We start from the raw sequence: 25672 nt of genomic DNA on the forward strand, positions 1-25672 counted from the left end.
CATATGCTCTGCTCATTAAAAACACATTCGAGAAGAATATTGCTATAGGTTTCCTTGTTTGTCATGGTAATACACCCGTGGTTCAATTTAAAACCCTATTCCTCCTATTCAATATACACACAAATCCATCAGTCAATGAGACTCCAAGAGAACAAACAACGAGGCTTTGCTAAAAAGCAAGTGTAAGAGCTTGACCTAACCCTAAGAGTATTGCCTAAGTTCTAAAACATATGATGCTATTAAATTTGCAAGGCTATAAGATTGATCTCGATTGTGACTATAGGAATTACACACTTGATTTATTTCATGGGTATAGTGTTCCAATCAGTTTGACAAGTGATGATCATCATATACTACCACTGCCATGCATACAACAAACTTTAATTTCTTTAGGTGATAGGCGTTGTGTAACAACATGGGAACTCTCGCATAGCCACCACTATCATTCTGTAGGACATCATCTGTGTTACTCTTCCTCTTTCTCTTCCTACCTGTTGTTTCCTTCTGAAAAACATATTGCAGGTACTTTGACTCATCATGTTGCTTTGTTGACACTATTTTCCACATCTCCTCAGCCCATTAAAAACACATTCGAGAAGAATATTCTTGCAGGTTTCCTTGTTTGTCATGGTAATACACCCGTTGTTCAATTTCAAACCCTATTCCTCCTATTCAATATACACACACAAATCCATTAGTCAATTTTCTTAGGAGAGCACATGATAAAAATCAAAGAGGAAGTTGCAGACAAGAAATAAATTCACTTACTTCTATAGAAATGTAGACACAGTTGCAGTGGGGTATGGAGGGAGGGAGGGAGAGAAGAAGAGAAAGAGGGATGGGGTATGGAGGAAAGGAGAAGGGGAGAGAGCGAGAGAGAGAGGGATGGGGTATGGAGGAAGGGATAAGGGGAGAGAGGGAGGGATGGGGTATGGAGGAAGGGAGAAGGGGAGAGAGGGAGGGAGAGAGAGAGGGATGGGGTATGGAGAGAGAGAGAGAGAGAGAGAGAGAGAGAGAGAGAGAGAGAGAGAGAGAGAGAGAGAGCTTGTATGCATTTGAGAGGGGGAGACAATACACTTACATGTGTATATATATACTTAATATATTATATATACATACATATATATATATTATATGTATATACACATATTATATATACAATATCATATTATACACATATTATATATAGAATATCATATTATACAATAGCACGTACGCGTTGCTTACACCATAAGTACCCCATACACGCTTTTTAAACCATAAGTGCCCCGTACACGCTATTGACTGTTTAGGCTTGGAAATAGACCTGGATGACAAAGCTACGATTTGGAAGTTTGATTTCCCTCCATTTCTCTCATTTTGACGTGTTTTATTTTATCAACTTGGTTTATCGACATTGTCATCATCAGGTTTACACTTCATCAAGTGGGTATTTCTAAAATTGCCACCATATTTTCACCCATCTTCTGAGCTTTCTAACCATATAATTTTTTTTCAATTTGAACAACAATAACATATTATTATTGAATTTCTTTTACCAGCGTCTCCATAGTTCTCACAGACATAGGTGCACCAGTTTTTGAATAACTTTTGATATACTTATCCAAATTTTAAAAACTTTATAAATTATTGTAGTGCACTTGATTTTTTACAATTTTTTTAAAAAAAAATTGTATTTTCAATTTGTTTAGTGCAACTTATGCTTTGCGCACGAACATGTACCTAATTTTCAGGATGTGCTCAATTGGAAAAATCATAAAAAAAAAATACTCAACAAAAAATTACAAAAAAATACACATCTTCTAGTGCTCACTTTTAACTATCTTTCTGCCAAAGGATTTGTCAAAATACTAAATCTAACTATGACTTTTTTGATGCGCAAGTCAGACACTATGTTATATTTTTCAGAAAAAATCAGGGTCAGTTTTTTGTGCGTGAAGGATTTGACCCCCTTAATCTTATCCAATTTTGAAAAAGTTTAGTAGTTTGGAAACTAGATTCAGAGTAATACAATATTTGTTCTTTGATTATCTTCATATCTTGAGTGGATGACTTTCAAATTTTGTCTCCAAGTTCAAGTTCACCCGATTCCAGAAAAAAAGTGTTCACTTATACCCCCCTTTTTGACCTCCATCTTTGTGCACTTACGCTTCTATAAAATGTCCTATTTAGGTCAATTACTTCATTCTATTTGTTCTATTAGATACAATAACACATTTGTAAACTATCATACAATGAAATCGATAAATAAATATTATAAATCACAATATCCACATTACATTAAAAATAAAAAGTAGAGATAAATAGTGATCATGAAAGCACTTGCAAACCTCTATGCAATTGAGTGCTATCAAAGTACTTACAAATACAGGTTAAAAGAAAAGTGTACGGTCTTTGAATTCTCATAGACAACCAAGATATATAAGTGATAGAAGTAAATGTGTATGCTCTTATCCATTGTGCATACATGAATTAGGAATAATAACAAATTAACTAAAATTATGAGTATCAAACATAGTCTATGGGGAAAACTACCATAGTACATGAATTCAATCAAATAGGTGGTGGTCTATATCAAGGAAGATAAGGGAGATACAAAATCAAAGTATAGGAATATGGTTCAAATGAACAAAAATACTATTTTAAAAATTGAAGAGCTTCTTGAAATATTTGAGAGATATACAACCTTCATGATGCTAAAGTTGTTGCATACTTGGAGTGCCAAAACAATTCTTGAGCCTTTGTTTCATTATTTGTTCCATCTCTTATCCCCTTTGATGTTGCTCCAACCACCAATTCTTCATGATGTATTAGTATGTGTCTAGTTCTTGAGTATCCGAAATTCCATCTTGAGGCACCATTGAAATTGAGTTTACTTGAGTGTTTTGGTGGAGCAATCCAACATCCCCAATCCTTATATTTGGTGTTGGGTTAATTTGATCAGCCCACAAATATGAAAAACATTAAATTTGTTCCATCTTTTCATTAATACATTATCCCAATTTTAATGAATAAACAAATAATTTAATTTATTTCATGATATATCACAATTCTACATCAAATTAAATAAATTATATTATTTATTACATTTATTAAATTTGATCTTAATATTTTTTTTTTAATTTTTATTCATAACTATAAAATGCATGCCTTTATTTACATTGGCTCTATCATTTGAAAAAAAGAATTTGTTGATGATTTCGAATTTAAATATTACTAAGTCTAGTTTAATCCTTTGAAAATTTCGTGACAAATATCATTAAGGAAAAAATAGGAAGAGCGTGGGAAGCATGTGAATGCGAAATGACTCCTCAATTGTCTCATGTATTGGTGAGAAAATTAAGCAAGAACATGGGCCTAGGATTCTAAACTCTATTTGCAATTGCACGAGAAATTATAAAAGTTTACTTTTGATGGTGGAAAGTCATGTATGACCAGATAATAAAGTTATGCCGTCTCACTTTCACGTTTACATGACGTATAAACATAGTCACGCCTCTCCAGACTTCTATTCAGCACTACAAGTTTGTCTAAACCAACATACAAATTGCTAAGAATGACAACCCTTTCAAGTCCCCAAGGCGTCAAAATTTCCCAGTTATTATTTGAAACCGAGAGTGGTCGAAATAGAAAGTGATTTTGAGTGTGACTAAATTAATCGACACAATTTCCTTTGATGACGGAGATAAAAACTGATCTTCTTTCACGAGGGGGGAATAATCTGCACCATTTTCAAACTTCGGTTGAAATTTCTAATACTGATATCAATCTGTGAATATGTCTGCGAAAAGCGGGTCATGTGCAGAACACGAACCATAACACGTCGTATAACCATCGCAGGTCTTTCCTCATCCAAAATGGCCAGCAATGCAGCCTTACAATCGTTGCTAAGCAATGCAGCCTTACAGGTCTTCTTCTTCCAGTCGTTTGGAAGTTCTGTTAATATGACAAAGACAGAAAATGCTATTGAATATCATGTTGAGAAGCCAGAGCTTGTGGCTCAAATGGTAGAAAAGTAAGAATGTTGGCTTTGAATCTAAAACATTTTAGAGCATTCAAGAAACATAGTATGAAAATGAAATTAAACATCTTATCACATTTTGGACTATGATGTGAAAAATAAGGCTTACTTCTGATGTGGGTTGATCGGAAATTGCAATGCTTATTAATCATGCTTCTACTTATCCTTATGTTGTTGTTCTATTCTTTCTTTACTGCGTTCTCTATAGTAATATTATTGTAAATTGTCGCTGGTACGCAGTTGCTATAGATCAAATTTGTATCCCCCATATTGCCATACGCTTATATTTTATATATGTTGTTGTAGAGATAGATTAAATGTAAGAAAAATGCTTGTGTAAGTTAGCCAGCTCCAGTTATTTAACACCGTAATTCTAGTATTGTTTTATATCTAAGATATGTTGTAGGTCGTTGAGATTATTAAGGAATTTGAAGAGGTATTGTGCAGGAGTCTGAATGCTTCGAGAAGGCGGCTGAGCTATATGTCGTGTGGAAAGGGAAACCCCATTGACTATTGTTGGCGTTGTGATCCTAACTGGGTTAATAACAGAAAGAGGCTGGCTGACTATGCCATTGGTTTTGGCAAAAACGCCATTGGAGGTCAGAATGGCAGATTTTATATAGTTACAGATCCCAATGACGATGACCCCGTCAATCCTTGACCCGGCACTCTGCGGCACGCTGTTATTCAAACCGAGCCTCTCTGGATTATTTTCCAAAGAGATATTGATCTGAATTATGGATTCGGATAATAACACCTGAGTGAGAACCTGCAGTATTGTGGATTTGCTTACACAAACAAGGTAAACACAGAATTGAAGCAAGCCAAAAAAGTAATCCATTCTATTCGAAAATCCAACATATAACAATTCATGAGATTCAAAAGGTCACCAAAACCCCTTGAGAATCAAACTCAACAGTCATATTTGTTTATTGCATAATAAAATAAAAAACTATGAAATTCTCAAAAAACTCTATCAAATTTTGTCCTAACTTTGACTATACATGACTTTCTATTCAGGACTCGAAATTGCGAGTCATTTAACTCGTTGGAAAGGTCTCCAAGAGTTAAAGGCGAAGTTTTGAAAGCATATGGCCAAAGTTTCAAGGCCTAAACATGCCCCGAAGGCCTTCAAAAAACCCAATTACTAACATGTAGAAAAATATGATTTTTTTTTTCGATATTTCAAATTTATTTTTGATTATTACTTCCCCCTTGAAAAGAAATGGGCCCCACTGCATCAACACTCTAGATGAGATGAGGAAAATGGAGCTGAGGCTGCTCTCGATTAAACCACTTTCCTTATTGAGCAATCTACCCTGCTCGAACCACTTTGTACAGATATATCATTTCTCAACTTTGGCCAATTAAAATACCTCTGAAGTATAGCAGTAGTCTTACCTATGCCAAAATGACCAACAACCTTACTATAGTGAGCTTCCCATATCAGCTTTCTGCATTCTGCATTGGGCACACAGAATTGGTCAAGGTGACAAAGCATTCCATCCAGCAAATAGAAGTCATTCACTTGATTTCCCTTCACCAATTGATTATAAACATCTACAAACTCAACATCATTCTCATATAAGCGAGCCCACGCTTCAATTTGATGACCACATGAGTCCAGTACCATACTTATAGCTGCAATTGGAGGCCTACTCAAATAGTCAGCTACTTTGTTAGTGCTTCCCTTCTTATGGTAAATATTGAGATGAAATTGTTGAAGATAGGCTGACCGTCTTTGATGTCGATCATTCTGCAACTTCCCTTATGTTTGCAAAAATTGAAGAGGTTTGTGGTTTATGTGGATGACAGTCTCCTTACCCAAAATATAATGTTTCCACTGATTACAAGCTTGAACGATAGCATGCAATTCCTTGTCGTAAGTGGCATACCAACACACTGTATCAGAAAAAGTCTCACTATGATATGCAACTGGGTGACCATGCTGCATGAGGACCGCTCCTAGGGCATATTCTGATGCATCAGTTTGTATTTCAAATGATTGTTGGAGGTCAGGAAGAGATAAAACTAGTGTAAAACATAATCTTCATTTTAACTCCTCAAATTCTTCTTGCTGAGCACCTATCCATTTGAACTTTTCTTGTGTTTCCCCCTGCAATGACTGATGTAAAGGCCAAGACAAATGGAAAAACCCCAACACAAATCTACGATAAAAGTTTGCCAACCCGAGGAAACTTTGTAACTCTGTGAGATTTCTAGGAGATGGTCAGTCCTTAATCACTTGTATCTTCTCAGGATCAACATGGACACCCTCAATGTGAATAACATACCCTAAGTATCTAATACTTTGCATACCAAAGGAGCACTTTTCTTTGTTTGCATAAAGCCCATGATCTTGTAAAGTTGAGAGAATTTTTTCCACATGTTGCAAATGTTCCTCCCAAGTTTCATTGAAGATGAGTATGTCATCCAGATATACGACCACAAAGGAATCAATGAATGGTCTGAGTACATCATTCATCATTCTCATGAATGTCACCGAGGCATTCATTAGACCGAAAGGCATCACTAGCCATTCAAACAATCCTTTAGATTTGAAAGTTGTCTTCCATACATCAGCTGAGTCAATTGGTACTTGATAGTATCCAGATTTCAAATCAATTTTTGTGAAGAATCGGGCCCCTCTAAGCTGGTCCAAAAGGTCATCTATCTGGGGAAGTGGATACCTATTTTTGATTTAAATTTTGTTCAAGGCCCTATAGTCAATACAAAGTCTCCAAGTTCCATCCTTTTTCTTTGCCAGAACAATGGGATTGCCACAAGGTGATGCACTTGGACGAATATGTCCCTTCTCAATCAATTCTTGTATTTGCCTCTTAATTTCATTATTTTCTAATACTGATCTATGGTAGACTGGTTCATTAGGCAATGAAGTTCCCGCTATAAAGTCAATAGTGTGTCTCACTTGGTAGTGTGAAGGTACCCTAGTTGGTAACTTAAACAGATTCTCATATTTTATCAAAATCTGATCCATTGATATTTTTTGTAGTGTTGTGGTGTTTGTGATGGCGTGGGAATTATATATTGATTTCCTTTCTTCTTCAGAATGAATCATCAATAATATGAATGTTCCTATTCTAGCAACCAACCTCCTACATTTCTTAGCACTAATCAAAGATGTAGAGTATGCAAGGCTTACCTCTGGTATTCCATATTTCTACTCACCTAATCTTATTGTCACACTGTGAGGTCTAGACTCATAAACACCATGGCATTGGTACATATATGGCTGTTCCAACAGAACATCTCAAACATCTAGAGGAGCTACATCACAGATTACATCATCTTTGAAAGGATTTATAGAGTATGAAAGGCGACACTGCTGGTGCACTTGGATATCTCTCCCTTGACTTACCCATCCCATTGAGCTGGGCTATGGGTGTATTGTTGTTTTTAGATTCAATCTCTTCACAGTCTTTGCTGATATTAGGTTCTTTTGACTTCCACTATCAATAATAAAGTGCAGGGCTTTTCCTCTGACCCACATTTGTGAATGGAACAATCTTTCCTCATCCTCCCAAGGCAATATCTTTGTAGTAGCTATTGTTGCATATGGATCAGTCTCAATGACCTGTTCATGACTTTCTTCCATGCAAGATTCTGCCGCCTTAGGTTCCGCCTTGTCCTCATGCATCTCCATCATTAAACTTTTTATAGTTATGCAATCTTTTGTGTTATGAGAGGGACTTTTATGGAATTCACACCACATATCATTCTCTTGTGCCTTCTTCATACCCCATGCCTTTTTCAGTGGTGAATTAGGAGAGGATTCCTTGGAGGTTTGTTTCCATGCAGTTTTTCCACCTTCACACTTCCATTTGTTGTTTGCAAAGTTTTCCCTCCTTCCTTTCTGTTTGAATTTCTCCTCAATTTTTGTAGCAAATTTATATGCACTAGGTAAAGTCTCCATGTTCAGGAATTCCATTTCGGTTTGGATATACCTATGGAGCCCACTTTGATATTTCAGAACTCGGTGCTTCTCACAATCTTTGATGCCAAACTTTATTGCTAAGGCATGAAACATATTAGTATATTCCTGAACAGTTTGGTCCTTTTTTCTGTCAAAGCAATTGCCACTGCATATATTTCTGTTCATATGTATCTACAAAAAAATATTCTTCCTTTACATACTCCATGAGTTCTCCCCATGTGGGTTTTTGATAAAAAATAAAAGTATTGCTAGTTTCTTCTGCCTTGGATGCTAACTTTTCTTCCCACAAATCTTTCATATGATTTTCAGCTTTGAGAAGAGTGAAAGTAATTTTCTCTTCATTTGAGAACTGGTTGACAGAGAAATACCTTTCCAATTTTGAAACCCAATCATCAACATCATCCGCATCAATCTTTCCTTGAAACGTGGGTATATTGAAATTCACTTGCACCTTGAATGGTGTATACCCTATAAATGGTGGGTTTGCTTGTGACCCATGACTTTCCAGCATTTTCTTGAACTGCTCCATCATTTCTTCAGGTTGTTTTGCTAATGCATCTGCAACCAATGCTTTAATGTCATTGTCGGTCTACAACTTAGCCATCTGCGATTGTGTGCATCTCAAAGGAAAGTAGTCTGAAGGATTTATTATTTCCGACCCCAATCTTTGATATGTTGACCGGGTGCGATATGACATATAGGAGAAAACTTGCTCTGATACCACTGATTTGAATTATGGATTTAGATGACAACACCTGAGTGAGAACCTACAGTATTGTGGATTTGCTTACACAAACAAGGTAAACACAGAATTGAAGCAAGCCAAAAAGTAATCCATTCTATTCAAAAATCCAACATATAACAATTCATGAGATTTCAAGGGTCACCAAAACTCCTTGAGAACCGAAACTCAACAGTCATATTTGTTTATTACATAATAAAATTAAAAAACTACAAAATTTTAAAAAAAACTATATCAAATTTTGTCCTAACTTTGAGTAGACATAACTTTCTACTCAGGACTTGAAATTGCGAGTTGTTTAACTCGTTGGAAAGGTCTCCAAGAGTTGAAGGAAAATTCCTGAAAGAAATTTTCTATGACAATGTTCTAAAGGACTGGCCAAAGTTTCAAGGCCTTTCAAGGCCTGAAAATGCCTCAAAGGCCTTCAAAAAACCCAATTACTAACATGTAGAAAAAAACTAGAAAAAATATGAAAATATTTTTTTGATAATTCAAATTTTTTTCTGATCGGATATGACCTTATTCAGCTCAAGGAGGAGCTCATCATGAATAGTTATAAGACTATTGATGGTAGAGGAGTCGACGTTCTTGCATTACAATTCAGTATGTGAACAACATCATCATTCATGGGATTCATATCCATGACTATAAACTTGCGGGAAATACAAATGTGAGGAGCTCACCCACCCATTATGGGTACAAAAATAGAAGTGATGGAGATGGGATTTCCATCCATGGATCAAGCGCAATCTGGGTAGACCACTGTTCATTGTCAAGCTGTATAGATGGACTGATCGACGCCACCGGAGGGTCCACTGCTATCACTATTTCAAACAACTTTTTCACTCACCATGACAAGGTGCTCAATTTCTCGTAATAAATTTATTTTTCTTTACAAGGAGTTCAGTGTTGTGTCTCAACGAAAGGATCTTAAGAGTAGGGTACTATAAACCCATTATTAGAAAAAAAAATGAAATAATGTTGGTTACTATTAAGCTATCAATTCAAAAACTATTGCTTGAGTTTAATATAAGTTGTTTTTTGCATGTGATGCTCCTGGGACACAGCGATGAATATACCTGAGATGTTAAAATGCAAATAATAGTTGCATTCAACCACTTTGGAGAAGGACTTGGTCAACATATGCCCAGGTTTGAATAATTTTTTGGTAGATTTCTGTATACCTAAATTTTATCCGTCTGTTTGCAAAGTAAACCTAAAAATAATTAATGTTGTGATGTAGATGCCGACATGGATACTTCCATGTGGTGAACAATGATTACACCCACTGGGAAATTTACGCAATCGGGAGAAGTGCGAACCCCACCATTAACAGGCAAGGCAACCGAGTCCTTGCCCCTGACTCCCACAAGTAGGTAAAAAACCTATACAAATAATGTCACCTATATCTTTAGTAAACAATGGATGAAGAATAATTATGTCATGGGTGAAGGTGGGCCTAGGCATGCAAAATAAAAAAACTTCAATGTGCTATGACATAGAAAAAATACTATTTTTTTCTAGAAAAAATACTATTTTTTTCTAGAAAAAATGATTTTTGTTTTTTATTTTCCATATAATGCTATTTATATCCATCCATCAATTGCAAACACATACAATTTCTTTGGAATTTATTCCATCATTTGATTACATGATTGCCTGATAAAAAACCATTACATGATGCCTCTATATATAGAGGTCTTTTGATAATTTTGGATACATCTTAGGTATTTCTAGATATCATGCCAAATGGTAATGTTTATCTTTAACTTTCTAGAATATGCTTATGAATATTTAATTTTTACATTTTATTGGAAGGAGAAATTACACATTCCAACACCCCCCCTTAATTTCGACCACCAATGCTGTAGCATTCAAATTCCTTTGTTGTTGATTGCTGTCTTCTTTTATCTCTTTCTAATGTCCATAACCAAGTCTTCAAACTTCAAATATTTTCTTTACTTGATATTTTCAAACAATCTTGATGATGCCTTTCTCTCATGTCTTTGTCCAACTATTGCGACAGTTCTTCAAAACTCCAATTTGCAACTTCCTAGAAACTTGTCATCTATAGACATCTTGCTAAATACTTCCTTTGACTTGAAACATCTATTATGCCTTTTGAAAACCATGCTTTATTGCAATCAACTTTCACATGCGAAGTTTGATACTTGAACGAATTCTTGATCATACCTGTAATTTTCTGCCAACTGGATCCATAAGCCCATCCACAATCCATTTTCACACAACCTGCCATAGAATCTTTCGTACAATCTCTATTCCAACATGTCTTTTCACAATGATTGTTTAAACCACAAATACTGTATGGATGTAGATCGCAACATCTATCCTTCATATGTCCTTTCCTATTACAATGTGAACACTACATAGTCTTCACACCTTGAACTGATTCACTTGAACCTGTAACACATTTATTCATCTTTCCTTTACCTGTAGCATATCCAAGACCTTCACATTTGGGCCTCATTATTGTCTCAATCATCTTATTCATACCTTGTTCATGCTTACTGAATCCTTGACCTTTATAACCGATTCTCTTCATGATTTGAAAACCAACATTCATTTTATTGCCATTATATTGTATAACATTATCATTCTTTTTGGCAATATTTATCACAAACTTCTTCAACAAAAACACACTTATCAAATGACGAATTCAAATCCTTTGTACTACATGAAACATCACACACCAATTTCTTTGACTTCAAACTTTCATTTTCCTCATTTAATTTTGACATTTCTTTCTCCTATAAACTATTCTCCGCTTCTAACAACTTTACTCTTTGTTCTAATTCCTCATTCCTTCTGTTAATCTCATCAAACAATTTTAGGTTTTCTTCTAACTCTTTATTCTTCTCATCAAATTTAATCAATTACTTCAAATGCAAAATATGTTCTTCTTTCAACCACTTTAACTTTTCCTCTAGCTCTTCAATTTTCTCTTTATAATCACAAATTTCTTTTGAAAGTTTATATATTTTTGCTTGTAACTGTACTTTACTTTTCTTAACTTCTATTAATTCTTCTTTTAAAAAATCTACTTCAAAAATTAAAATTTCATTTTCTTTCTTCACCTTTTTCCCTATCTTTCCTATTGAAACAATTGATTAAACTTACCATCTTTGTGTACCTCCACTCTTCAATATCTTCACTATTAGATTCTTCAGAACTACTCTCTTTCTTTCTTTTCTCCAATGTCTTTAGACTTCACAACCTTGCCTTTAGTTATTATTTTATCTTGGCTAATATTTACAACTCCAAAATATGTCTTCACACAATCTTCTTTTGTGGCTTCTGAGAAACCTGTAGACTTTGCCGATAGTTTAAGCTTCTCTACCTCTTTTCTTTGGCACCTACAAGACTTCAACAAATCCGCAATCTTAAAATTCTTGATTTCTCTAGCAATCCATAACCTTTCAGCTCTGATACCACATGAAGGTGGGCAGGGACATGCAAAGAAAAACAAAACTTCAATGTGCTACGACATAGAAAAAAAACCAGATTTTTCTAAAAAAATTGATTTTTTATTTTTTACTTCTCAAATAATGCTATTTACATTTATCCATCAATTGCAAATACATACAACTACTTTGACATTCATTCCATCATTTGATTACATGATTGTTTGATAAAAAACCATTACATGATGCCTCTATATATAGGTCTTTGGATAATTTTGGAAATATCTTAGGCCTTTCTATATATTATGCCAAATGTTAATGCTTATCTTCATTCTTTCTAGAATATTCTTATCAATATTTAATTTTTACATTTTATTTGAGGGAGAAATTACACATTCCAACAATGGGTGATGTGTAGGTGACAAAGTAAGAAGATGCACCCGAAAGTACATGGAGGAACTGGAATTGGAGATCAGAGGGGGATCTGATGCTAAATGGGGCATTCTCTAGAGCATCGGGAGCTGGAGCATCCTCAAACTATGCCAAAGCTTCGAGTATGGTAGCAAGACCTTCTTCTATTATGGGCTCTATCACTGTAATGTCAGGTGTTCTCACCTGCAAAAAAGGTTCCCGCTACTAGAAGATAATACGTGCATTCTAGATTGTTAAGAATACTTAGATTATGTACTTGGTGAGTAACTGAGCATGAGCACACTGAATGATAAATCTCTCTCTCTCTCTCTCTCTCTCTCTCTCTGTGGATGGTACAATCATATATAACTAAGTGTTATTAGTTAGTTATTTTAGTTGTTTTTGTGGAAACTACAACCTTCTACTAAATTGGAATATATGAGTCTTCTTTTTATTAAATTACAAGCTTAGTTGGATGTTATGTCACCACAGTGTTTATTATCTTGGTTTCCGCTCAATAATAATTTATAATATAAATATTCTATAAAACTAATATATTTGAAAAATGTGAAATTATTAACTTGTCAGTATAATTGCACATCATGTCACCTTTAAATATATTTCCCTTCCCCAATATTTATATTGATCTTTGGATTTTGATTCTTCATTTAATATTTTTATTTAATATAAAATAAGTGTCATATAGTGGTGAGTACTTGTCGTTGTAGTATTGTAATCAAAGTGTTTGATAGATGAGTTGGCATGATATAATGATGTAGAGATAAGTTAATGATAATTTGAAGTTAGTGGTATTATAGTTGTTCAAAATAAAATAACTTTTAAATATATACTATTTTTTTAATAATTAAAGAAAAGATAATTCTTACCTTACCAAGTTGTAATTGTAACCACAGCTCTAATTCTAACTTTAATTATATTATATGATTGTAAAGTGAAAGGATTTTTGGTATGAGGGTGAAATTAAATAGTTTTAAATATATGTTGAATAATATTGTTAAATGGAGTCCACAACTTGAGGAGATGAAGGTGTGATTGTACTCTATTATCAAACTTACATAACCATCATTTATCTTATTATAGATTGCTAACTCTTTTTTTTTTGGACAAAAACCATAATTTTATTGCTTCCTATAGGAAGTAAGTGTTTCATTGATTTTGTGAGAAGTATTTATGCTTTCATATTTCACTATTTTGTTGTTCAATGTAAGAATTTTTCCCTTAATACTTTTTCTACAATCAAGAATATTCTTTTTGCTTTGCTAAAAGTATGTCTAATATTGCAGTTCAATGAAATAAGAAGTGAATGTTGTTATTCCCATTGTTGATTTTATTTAGACATGATTTGGAATTTTATCAAGCTAATGGCTGTCATGTGGACTAATTATTTTTATAATTGATTAAAAGTTTGTCGTTATTAATTTGAATAGTTTGGAGTTTTTAATTTCTTGTCAAGTTGGTTAAAATTTGAACTTGAAAATAATTTTGAATTACCAAGATTTTTAATTATATAATTGTTCCACAATTAAGTTTCTAAGCACTAGTAAAATCTAGATATACTATCATTCATGAGGAAGAGATTAAGACAACCAATATAAATCTTAGGCCAAAATGAAGAAAAAAATGCAATTGTTGCAAGACAACCTTTCAAGATTTTGAATTACAACTGTAAATAAGCTTTTAAAAGGAATTAGACAAACGATGCTTTACGGTTAACAAATACTAGTTAATGAAAACTATTTGTGATGCTAAAGATAAAAGGTTGGCATTTCAGAATAGTAATGTAATAATAATAAGAAAATACTAAAAATAAAAAAATTGTTTTAATAATTATCTAGTTAGTGTGAATCTGAATTTTGTGCAAAAGGAGAATTAAATTAATTTGGAAACTTTTGTTATATATTTTAAGAAGAATGTATTTGGGGTAAAATTATTGTAATTACACTAAAATTTTCTTATATTTATTTGAATTGAAATGTCATTTAACCAATAAATAGAAGGCCAAGGAATTAAAATATGGTGATGGCCATCATTTTAAGGTTGTATATGCTTGTACTTATTAATGGGTAGTGATGCAAAATATTAAATATGGAGAAACAAGGCTTCATTTATTTAATAGAATGTTTACAAAGAACAAATACTTGAGTTAGTGGCCCAACTAAATAAGCCAAAATTTTGTTATGTCTGAAAGTGACTTTTTGACAAATGGGTTCACCGCAACTTTTCAAAACTTAAGGGGTCTTGTATTTGTATAGTTAAAGAACTAATTTGAAGACTTGAATTGAAAAAATTACAAGATACTAATAGCGACCTATTTTTTCAACCTAGATATTTCTTAACAAGGTTCAACCAACTTTCCTAGAACAGGGGGGATGAATGGGGCATCAAAAATCCCAATGTAACAAAGAAGAAAATAAAGTTGAAATAGTTAAAAAACTACAAAAAAAAAACAAAAAAACATTTGTCAAGTACTTAACATTTGATAATAGTATGAAGATGCAAAATATTCATGAAGTATATGGATATGAAAGATACACAAGGCTACATTGTTATAGGGGTGCAATAGTGTGCAAAGCACCTAGTGCAAACACTTAAAATTTGGGTGGGCAAGCCATAGGGTGCATGCATTGTAGTGTCTCCCCAACTCTTAAGACAATGACTCTCAACAAAAAGGGAATTTTATAAAATGGATTACAAGGTATACAAAATAGGTATGTTCATTTCAAGATTGTATTCTAGAAATATTTCATCCGAGTTTAGCTCGTTTGAATTCACCTAAATGTTGCACAAGTTGTTTTTGCAAAACCAAATTATGTTTATCACTAATTATCCATAATTTTTGCTAAGGATATATATTTGACATCAACTATGCATAGTTATGGATACAATATTTTATCCCAAGTTTTTGAAAATTAGAAATATATGTGTAAAAATATATGAAATTCATTAAAAATGTAATTATTAATAAGAAATGTCAAAATATGATTAAAAATAGTGAAAATAAAATATGTAGACGAGAAATAAAGGTTATGTGAGAGAACTAAATTTGGAATTTGTCTCTTAAGATGTTTTTTTTAGGATGGTTTGATACATTGGTTACAAATAGCAAATCTGAGATGCATACAACCTACATCATGCTCTAAAATTCACACAAGATATATGGTTACAACATATACAAGTCTAAGGGCCTTATTTCCTGACTTAAAAAATATTCAATGGCTTGTTAGCGACACATTCCAACAACATTTGGGTATAATTAGGGTTTTATATAGGGAATGATAAGCACTAGGGTCAAAAAGATCTAGGTCATAGACTTAGAGAAGAATGCTATATGTGTTGTGATGAATTTATCTTACAACCCTAAATTTTGTGTCGGCTTCAAAAAAATGTGATTTGTGGATCCTGTCAGAATCCTTTGTGGTTACACTCGAATGGATCTTTTAAGAGGAAAATGTCTAGGACAAATATAGTCATTGATAATCTTGCCTACGTGTGGTCTATAACTAGCTTCGTTCCATACAACTTAGAATATATTATTTTTTAAAGGATTAATACTAACAAATTTCTATAAATTGCAAATGGAGAGGAGAAAATGCTTCTAGAATGACTGGAATTAAATCTATTTCCTTATATTCATAAATTTTAATATCATTGAAAAAATATATTTAATGTGTTTTCTTTTTTTTGCATTTGCATCTGTCTTTTTGAAATATCTCAATTGATATACCTTGAAACCCCCCAAAAGTGAGGATTTACTATGCATGGGCCATATACATCCATACTTTGGTTATTATTTTCCATTAAATACAACATGCTTGACGAGCTCCATAAGATAGTTATAATGGTTATTCTACCACTGCATAGCAACAAGTGAGAGCACCAAAAGTTTGTAATCACATTATTTTGTTTATACTTGTGGAGGGTGTTTTAACATAGTAGATGGAACATTGCCTGTATTGGAAAATGATGAATTGTACTTCATAATACTAAAAAAGTTAATTGCATCTAGAAAAAGACTAAAAAAATGTAGCATCATTATTGCTTGAACAATCCTTTGGCAAAAGAATTTATATTAAAATGAATAGTAAATTTAACTTTTTTATTTATAGATTTTTTTCCCAAAATTTCCAAACAACTTAATATACAAAATACTTTATAACTTTTTCCTATGAGATCAATTTTTTGTGCCATTTTCTCTTTGTCACCCTCTCAATTGTGATATATTTTTCATCATGCTATTTTTTAAAATAACCCTTTTGAGAGTGTTTTGATAATTTTTTTGTGATTATGATAATGATGAACCAACCTTCCTATTTTTCCTCCTATGAGTTAGGAAAATTTGTTAGGAAGAAAACATTCACCCTTATTTCCTTCTCATATATTTTTTCATTATGGCATTCTCTTGCTTTAGAATCCCTCTATCTACTACTTTGGTTTTCAAACTAATATGTTTTTATTCTTGTAATATTATACATTTTTAAATTATATTTTTACCTAAACTGAATTCAATTGAATTCACCGAAATGTAATAACAAGAATTTAATTTAGATTAGATTTTTTTTTTCTAACTAAATAATTCCTACTTAACTTATCCTAGGATTAAGATAGTCTTTTTAATGAAACATTTTGTTACTATTTAATGTAATAAAAGAATATAGATAATTATAGGTCCTTTAAAATTAAAAATAAAGGGAGTTGATTTTACAACAACATATAAAAAATTATTAAAATCTTGTTTAATCAAAACTAGAAATAAAATTCAAAGAATCAAATTAAAGAATGCAAAATAAAATGAAAAGAGGAACGTAGAACCAAATGCTAAAGCCCATTTCCTAGGATCGCAACACATTTATCTTGTCATTTGTATGACCTTGAATGCGAGATAACTTATAAAAAATATATTACTTAGGTCAAGTAGTTCACACAATTTTTTCTATTAGACATTATAACACACTAGTAATCTACCGGATAGTGAAATTGATAAATAAAAATACTAAATAATAATATGCATATTATATTAAATAAAAAAAAAAGATAAATAATGAAGATGAAAGCACTTGCAAACCTCTATGCAATTGAGTGCTATCAAAATACCTACAAATACAAGTTCTAAAAAAAGTGTTGGCACTATTTAAAAGCATTTCTTTAGATCAACCCCCTATTATGGTCTTTGAAGTTTTATAGGCAACCAAGATGTATAAGTGATAAAACTAAATTTGTATCGTTTTATCTTATGCGCATATAGAAATTAAGAATAATGAAAATGTTAATAAAATTATGAGTATCAACCCTAGTATATGGGGAAGTCTACCATTGTTTATGAATTTAATCAAATAGGCGGTGGTCTACATCAAAGAAATTAGTCCCATAGGTAAGGGATATACAAAATCAAAGCATATAAATATGGTTCGAAGAACAAGAATAATATTACAAAAATTGATGTGCTTTTTGAATATTCGAGAGATGCAACCTTCTTGATGCCAAAGCAATTCTTTAGCCTTTTCCTCATTATTTCTTCCATCTGTTATCTCCTTTGATGTTACTCCAACCACCAATTCTTCATGATCTCTTTCTATGTATGTAGCTCCAAATTATTGAAGATTCCATCTTGAGGCACCATTGAAATTGAGTTTACTCCAATCTTTTGAAGGAGAAATCCAACATCTCCAATCCTTATTTTTTTGGTGGTGGGTTAATCTGATCAACCCCATGAACATGAGAAATATTGAGCCGTTCCATCCTTTCACCAATACATTATCTCAATATATAAAATATGTATTTTTAATGAATAAACAAATAATTTAATTTATTTAATGATATATCACAATTCTAAATAAAATAAAATATATTATTTATTACAGTGATTAAATTTGATCTTATTTTTATTTATTTCTAATTTAAAAAAATATGTTTTCTTTTTACTATGGTCTCCATCATTAAATTTTTTTATATTGTTAAATCTAGTTTTATTACGAAAGGAAATTAAAATTTCCTGACAAATATCATAAAGGGAAGCACGTGAATGCAAAATGACTCCTCGAATATCTCGAGTATCGGTGGGAAAATTTAGGAAGAACATGGATCTAGGATTGGTTACTTTTGATGGCGGAAAGTAATGTATGACCAGATGACAAAGTTGTACGTTACGCTGTCTAACTTTCACGTTTATATGTATAAACATAGTCACGCTTCTCGAGTCTTCTATTCAGCTTAGAAGTTTGTCTAAATTAACATACAAATTGGAAAGATTGACAAGGATTTCAAGTCCCCAGGGCGTCAAAATTCCCAGTTATAATGTGAAACCGAGTGTTCGAAATAAAAACTGAACTGATTTTAAGTGTGACTAAATTAATCGACCCAGATTCCTTCGATAACGGAGATAAAAGCTGATCTTCTTTCAGAGGGAGGGAATAATGTGCGCCATTTTCAAACTTCTGTTGAAATTTCAACAAATTGAAGATAAGATATCAATCTGTGAATATTTCTGCGAAATGCGGGTCATGTGCAGATCGACGAAACATAAGCTCACCATTGAAAGTAGACAAGAATAAAGATGCCCCTTCAACTCAAGACATCCCTCAAGCTTTGTATATTACACTTTTGTCCAAGAGATTCGTTGAAATATGGTTGCTCATATAGCCTTTTTCCTGTCATTTCAGAAATGCTTTTTTCCTAACATGCTAAGAGATGTTTCAAAACGTTTAATAATTGAATGAAATAGTTTAGAGATTGACATCTTAAATTTTCAGGGGAAAGAATTGATACTGTTATGTCACCTCACGACTGGCAAGTCAAATATCGGCTATAATTTATGGGTATTGTTTTTCAAGTATAGGTAAGGTCAACAACTATAGTATAATCCTAGATGCCATTCATGTCCATTACCACCGTAAGATTAGCAACGTAATAACGTGCATATAACCATATTGTCAACCAGTGGGGCTCACGGTTAGTTGTGTTCTACAGCTTTTAGCAAGGCTGAATTTCTATATAAGGGGTGCTAGAGCCATAACATGTCGTATAACCCATTGCAGGTCTTTACTCATCCAAAATGGCCAGCAATGGATCCTTACAGTTGTTGCTTCTTTTAGTTGCTATCTTCTTCTTCCAGTCGATATTTGGAACTTCTGTAAATTTGACGAAGACAGAAAATGCGGTTGAATATCATGTTGAGAAGCCGGAGCTTGTGGCTCAAATGGTAGAAAGGTAAGCATTCTCGCGTTGAGTCTAAAACATTTTAAAGCATTTAAGAAACATTGTATGAGAACGAAATTCAATATCTTATCACATTTTGGACTATGATTTGAAAAATGAGGCTTACTTCTAATGTGGGTTGATGCTAAATTGCAATTCTTATTAAACTTACATCTACTTATCCTTATGTTGTTGCTCTATTCTTTATTTACTGCGTTTTCTATGGTATTATTCTTGTAACTGTTGTTGGCACGCAGCTATTATAGATCAATTTTTTATTACCCGTATTGTCATACGCTTCGATAGTTTATAAATGTTGTTGTAGAAATAGATTCAATATAAGAAAAGTGATTTTGTAATTTAGTCAGCTCAATCTATTGTTTTACATCTAAGATATGTTCTAGTGTTTGAGATTATTTGAGAATTTCAAGAGTTACTGTGCAGGAGCTTAAATATTTCGAAAAGAAAGCTGAGCTCGTGCGGAACGGGGAACCCCATCGACGACTGTTGGCGTTGTGATCCTAACTGGGTTAATAACAGAAAGAGGCTGGCTGATTGTGCCATTGGCTTTGGCAAAAACGCCATTGGAGGCCAGAATGGCAGATTTTATATAGTTACAGATCCCAGTGACGATGACCCTGTCAATCCTCGACCTGGCACTCTGCGCCACGCTGTTATTCAAACCGAGCCTCTCTGGATTATTTTCCAAAGAGATATGGTTATTCAGCTCAAGGAGGAGCTTATCATGAACAGTTACAAGACCATTGATGGTAGAGGCGCCAATGTTCATATAGCAAATGGAGCTTGCATCACAATTCAGTATGTGAACAACATCATCATTCATGGAATTCATATCCACGACTGTAAACCTGCTGGAAATACAAATGTGAGGAGCTCACCCACCCATTATGGGTATAGAACCAGAAGTGATGGAGATGGGATTTCCATCTTTGGATCAAGTGCGATTTGGGTAGACCACTGTTCATTGTCAAGCTGTACAGATGGACTGATCGACGCCATCAGAGGGTCCACAGCTATCACTATTTCAAACAGCTTTTTCACTCACCATGACAAGGTACTCAGCTACTTGCTTACTCTGCAATCAATTCATTTTTCTTTACAAAGAATTCAGTGTTGTATCTGAACGACAGGATCTTAAAGTAGGGTAGTAAAAGCTCATTATCAGAATTTGTTTTTGAAATAATATTGGTGACTATTTAAGTTAATGAAAAAGCTATTGCTCGAGTTAAATATTTAGTGGTGTTTTGCAGGTGATGCTCCTGGGACATAGCGATGACTACACCCAAGACGTTAAAATGCAAGTAACAGTTGCATTCAACCACTTTGGAGAAGGGCTTGTTCAGCGTATGCCTAGGTATGAATAAAATCTAGATAGAACTCTGTATTACTTACTAAAAAGCTAATGCTTATCCGTCTTTTCACAATCTAAACCTTTAAAAAAATTATTGTTGTGATGCAGATGCCGACATGGATACTTCCATGTAGTGAACAATGATTACACCCACTGGGAAATGTACGCAATCGGGGGAAGTGCAAACCCCACCATTAACAGCCAAGGCAACAGATTCCTTGCTTCTGACTCAACCAAGGAGGTGAAAAACTTATACAAATAATTTCTCTTATATCTTTAGTATAGAATGGTTGTAGAATAATTATGGTATGGCTGATGTACAGGTGACAAAGCATGAAGATGCACCAGAAAGTACGTGGAGCAACTGGAATTGGAGATCAGAGGGAGATCTGATGTTAAACGGGGCGTTCTTCAGAGCATCAGGAGCTGGAGCATCGTCAACGTATGCCAAAGCTTCGAGTATGGCGGCAAGGCCTTCCTCTATTGTGGGCTCTATCACTGCGACGTCAGGTGTCCTCACCTGCAGAAAAGGTTCCAGCTGTTAGACAAAATACGTGCATTATAGAAAACTGTGAGGAATCCTTCGAATATGTACTTGGTGAGCATTAGCGTACTGAATGATGAATCTGTCTCTCTCCAGACAGTATGATCAAATATAACTAAGGTTTATTAGTTATTAGTTAGCTATTTTAGTTGTTTTTGTGGAAACTACAGTCTTCTACTAAATTGGAATATATGAGTCTTCTCTTTATTAAATTGCAAGCGTAGTTGGACGCCATGTCACCATGGTGTTTATTATCTTGCTTGCCATTCAATAATAATTTTTAATAGAAATATTTAATAAAATTAATATATTTGGAAAATTTGAAATTATTAAATTGCACGACACTCTTAAATATATTTCCCTTCTTTAGTATTTATATTTGATTTTTAGATTTTGATTCTTCATTTAATATTTTTATTTAATAGAGAACAAGTGACATGTAACGGCGAGTACTTGCTATCATAGTATTGCAATCAAAATATTTGATAGATGAGTTGGCATGACATAGTGATGTAGAGATATGTTAGTGATAATTTGAGGTTAGTGTAATTATAGTTGTTCAAAGTAAAATAACTCTTAAATATATTAAATATAGTATTTTTTAGTAATTTAAAAAACAAAAGATAATTCTAACCTTCACCATAATTGTATGATGGTAAAGTGAAAAGGTTTTAGTATGAGGGTGAAATGAAATTTTTTTAAATGTATGAAGAATAATATTGGTGAATGGAGTCCATGACTTGAGGAGATGAAGGTGTATTGTACTTCATAATTATTAACTTCCATATTATTATATTCATATTTAAGAATCATTTTAGTAGCTTGTTACAAGGATGCGAAATATTCTACTATTGTATGAATAAAATAATAAGTGAGTGATGTAAAATCTATTTCCATTATCAAACTTACTAGGACATCATTTATCTTATTATAGATTGCTACCTCTTTTTTTGGAAAAACATAGTTTAATTACTTCCCTTATAGGATCCAAGTGTTTCATTGATGTTGTGAAAATAATTGTACTTTCATATTTCACTATTTTGTTGTTCAATGTAAAATTTTTGCACTTAATACTTTTACTATGATCAAGAATATTCATCGGGCTTTGGTAAAGGTATGTGTGATATTCTAGTTGTATGAAATAAGAAGTGAGTGATGCTATTCCCATTGTCGATTTTATTTAGACATGATTTGCATTTTTATAAAGCTAATGGCTGTGTTGTGGACTAATTACTTTTATAGTTGATTGAAAGTGTGTGGTTATTACTTTGAATAGTATTTATTAAGTTTGTAATTTCTTTTCAAGTTGGTCAAAATTTGAAATTGAAAATAATTTTGAATTACCAATAATTTTAAGTATATTGCTCCATGATTAATTTTCCCTGGGAATATCTAGATATGCTATCATACATGAGGAAGAGAGTAAGAGAACCAACATAAATCTTAGGCTGAAGTGAAGAAAAAAGATATAAAATGCAATTGTTGTAAGACTTAACCCTTAAAGATTTTGAATAAAAAATTGTTAATAAGGTGTTAAAAGGAATTATAAAAATAAAGCTTTATGGTTAACAATTACTAGTTAACGAAAACTATTTGTGATGCTAAAGATAAAATTTTGGCATTTGAGAATAGTAATATACTACTAATAATAATAAAATACCAAAAACATAATTTTATTTATTAATTTTCTTGTTGGCATGAATATGAATTTTGTGCAAAAGGAGGATTAAATTAATCTGGAAACTTTTGTTAGATATTTTTAGAAGAATGAAATTGGGGTAAAAGTATTGTAATGAAACTATAATTTTCTTATATTTATTTGAATTTAAATTTTATAAAGAGAATAGAATGGTCAAGGAATTCAAATGTAGGGATGGCCATCATTCTAAGTTTGGATATGCTTGTTCTTATTAATGGGTAGTGATGCAAAAAATTAACTAATGGGGACATGAGGCCTCATTTTTGCAATAGCATGTTTACAAAGAACAAATACTTGAGTTAGTGGCAACTAAATTAGCCAAAATTTTGTTATGTTTGAAAGCGACTCTTTGACAATTGGATTCACCTCAAATTTTTGAAACTCAAGGGGTCTTGCAGTTGTATAGTTCAAAGAACTAACCCGAAGACTTAAATTAAAAAAATAACAAGATTCTAATAATGACCTATTTTTATCAACCTAGATATTGCTTAACATGGTTCAAACAATTTCCTTAGAGAAAGGGGCATAAATGGGGCATCTCAAATCCTAATGTAAACAAAGAACAAAAGAAAGTTGAAATAATTATAACAGCTACCCAAAAAAATACACTTGTCAAGTAACATTTGATAATAGTATGAAAATGTAAAATATTCATGGATTATATGCATATGAAAGATACACAAGGCTACTTTGTTACAAGGGTGCATTTGTGTACAAAGAGCCTAGTGTAGACACTTAAAATTTGGGTTGGTAGGCCATAGGGTGCATGCATTGTAGTGTCTCCCTAACTCTCAAGATAGTTTCTCCCAACAAAAATGGAATACAATATGTTATAAAAAGGATAACAAGGTATAAATAATAATTAAGTTTATTTCAAGATTATAATCATAAACATTTCTTATATTGTATGATGGTTCATAAAAGACAAGGAAAAAATAAGGTATATAATTTTAAGCCATGTGGTGAAAGAGGGCCTAAGGTTTGGAAACCCTTGGGTTGGGTCAAAGCTCATATGGATCTTTGTATGGGTCCAAAAAAAGTCTTTTTTGGTCAATTCTATGGGTTCGAGTGCAAAAATAAGTCCTTAGGGTCAATACATTGGGGTTGGGACCTCTAGCACATGTGATTTTGTCCTTCAGGCTTGACAAGACCCTTCAAATTCCACTTTTTTTAATTGTGACGAGATGGATTTTGGAGAAAGTGTGTAGGGTTAAGATCCTTCTATATGTCTAGTACAGATGGAAGATAAGACCATTACCCACTTCTCCCTTTTGTTGAAATTTTTCTTGTGGATGTAGATGGGATAGTGAGAAGTTAAGAAAAGGGAGATCTTGCATATGGAGATGGAGGTCAAGATAGAGTTTGTAGATATATAATTCATTCCTTCATTATTATACTTAGTTTTGCATAGATTTCTTGTTCATGTATTGTTCCTCAAAGAATTTTGTGTAGAGAGAATGCTAGGAATATTGTTGTAATATGAGTGAATGTGATATGGAAAGTAAGTCCTCACCAATAATCATAATGGTGGACAATTTATTTTATTTCTTGGGTGTATGGTTAGGGTTCTTGAGGCCTCATGATGCCATAATGGATGGGAGGAGAGAATGTATTATATTTTGTTTTTACTCATTGGCATATTGTGTAATAAAAGAGTGAAATGTGTAATATTTACATTTTGTGCTATGAGAAAGCTATTTAAAGTATACATTTTGTGTTAAGAGAAATATAAATATTATTTATTTTACCCTTTTAAGAAATGCTAATAAATTTTATATAATATATTATGAATAGTAGTTGATAATTGTTCCACATATTTTGGTTGAAATTACCATTGTGTGCTAAAGGATAATGCTATGTAAACTGCCATGTTTGTTTTAGAAGAAGTCATTTTACATTGGTATGTAATCCAAGGCAATATTCTAACTTGAAAATGATCTATTATGAAAGATACTCGTGCCCTTGTCAATGATAGGAAACATGTAGATCTAAGACTGTACTAATGGAAATGATATCATAGTGTTATTAAGAATATTATTGATATTTGTGGAAACTAACATATATACTTAATTTTGATTCTATCTAACAATTGTAAGGTTTGTACTTACCAACGTTCTAAATTGAAATAATTTAAAGAGGAGATAAAAATATTAAATAAATAAATAGATAAATTTCTTTACCATATTAACCTAGGTGATAAATGTGAAAATCACATCTTTAGAGGAATATCATTTTGTCATTAAATAAATAAAAAAACAAATAAATAATTAATTAAGAGCGGATATGTTCCTATA

At 32.7% G+C, this 25672-nt stretch overlaps 1 protein-coding gene and 1 pseudogene across 1 annotated transcript; both read left to right on the plus strand.

Annotated features, from left to right (window-relative positions):
• Positions 1-3857: 3857 nt before the first annotated feature.
• On the plus strand, positions 3858-12780 carry LOC131049426 (pectate lyase-like; annotated as a pseudogene).
• A 6829-nt stretch (positions 12781-19609) lies between these two features.
• On the plus strand, positions 19610-22002 carry LOC131049427 (probable pectate lyase 22). Its single transcript, XM_057983484.1, has 5 exons — positions 19610-19775; positions 20208-20838; positions 21035-21138; positions 21244-21376; positions 21459-22002. Exons 1-5 carry the CDS (start codon positions 19621-19623, stop codon positions 21678-21680), a joined length of 1245 nt encoding a protein of 414 aa, XP_057839467.1. The 5' UTR covers positions 19610-19620; the 3' UTR covers positions 21681-22002.
• The last annotated feature ends 3670 nt before the right edge of the window (positions 22003-25672 follow it).

Source organism: Cryptomeria japonica, chromosome 3, assembly GCF_030272615.1.
Source record: "Cryptomeria japonica chromosome 3, Sugi_1.0, whole genome shotgun sequence".
NCBI classification, from domain to species: Eukaryota; Viridiplantae; Streptophyta; class Pinopsida; order Cupressales; family Cupressaceae; genus Cryptomeria; species Cryptomeria japonica.

Coding starts and splice junctions, on each gene's coding strand:
- LOC131049427 (XM_057983484.1), top strand. CDS start 19,621: ATGGCCAGCAATGGATCCTTACAGTTGTTGCTTCTTTTAGTTGCTATC. Junction 20,839..21,034: donor TTTTCACTCACCATGACAAG/GTACTCAGCTAC, acceptor GGTGTTTTGCAG/GTGATGCTCCTGGGACATAG. Junction 21,377..21,458: donor CTTCTGACTCAACCAAGGAG/GTGAAAAACTTA, acceptor GCTGATGTACAG/GTGACAAAGCATGAAGATGC.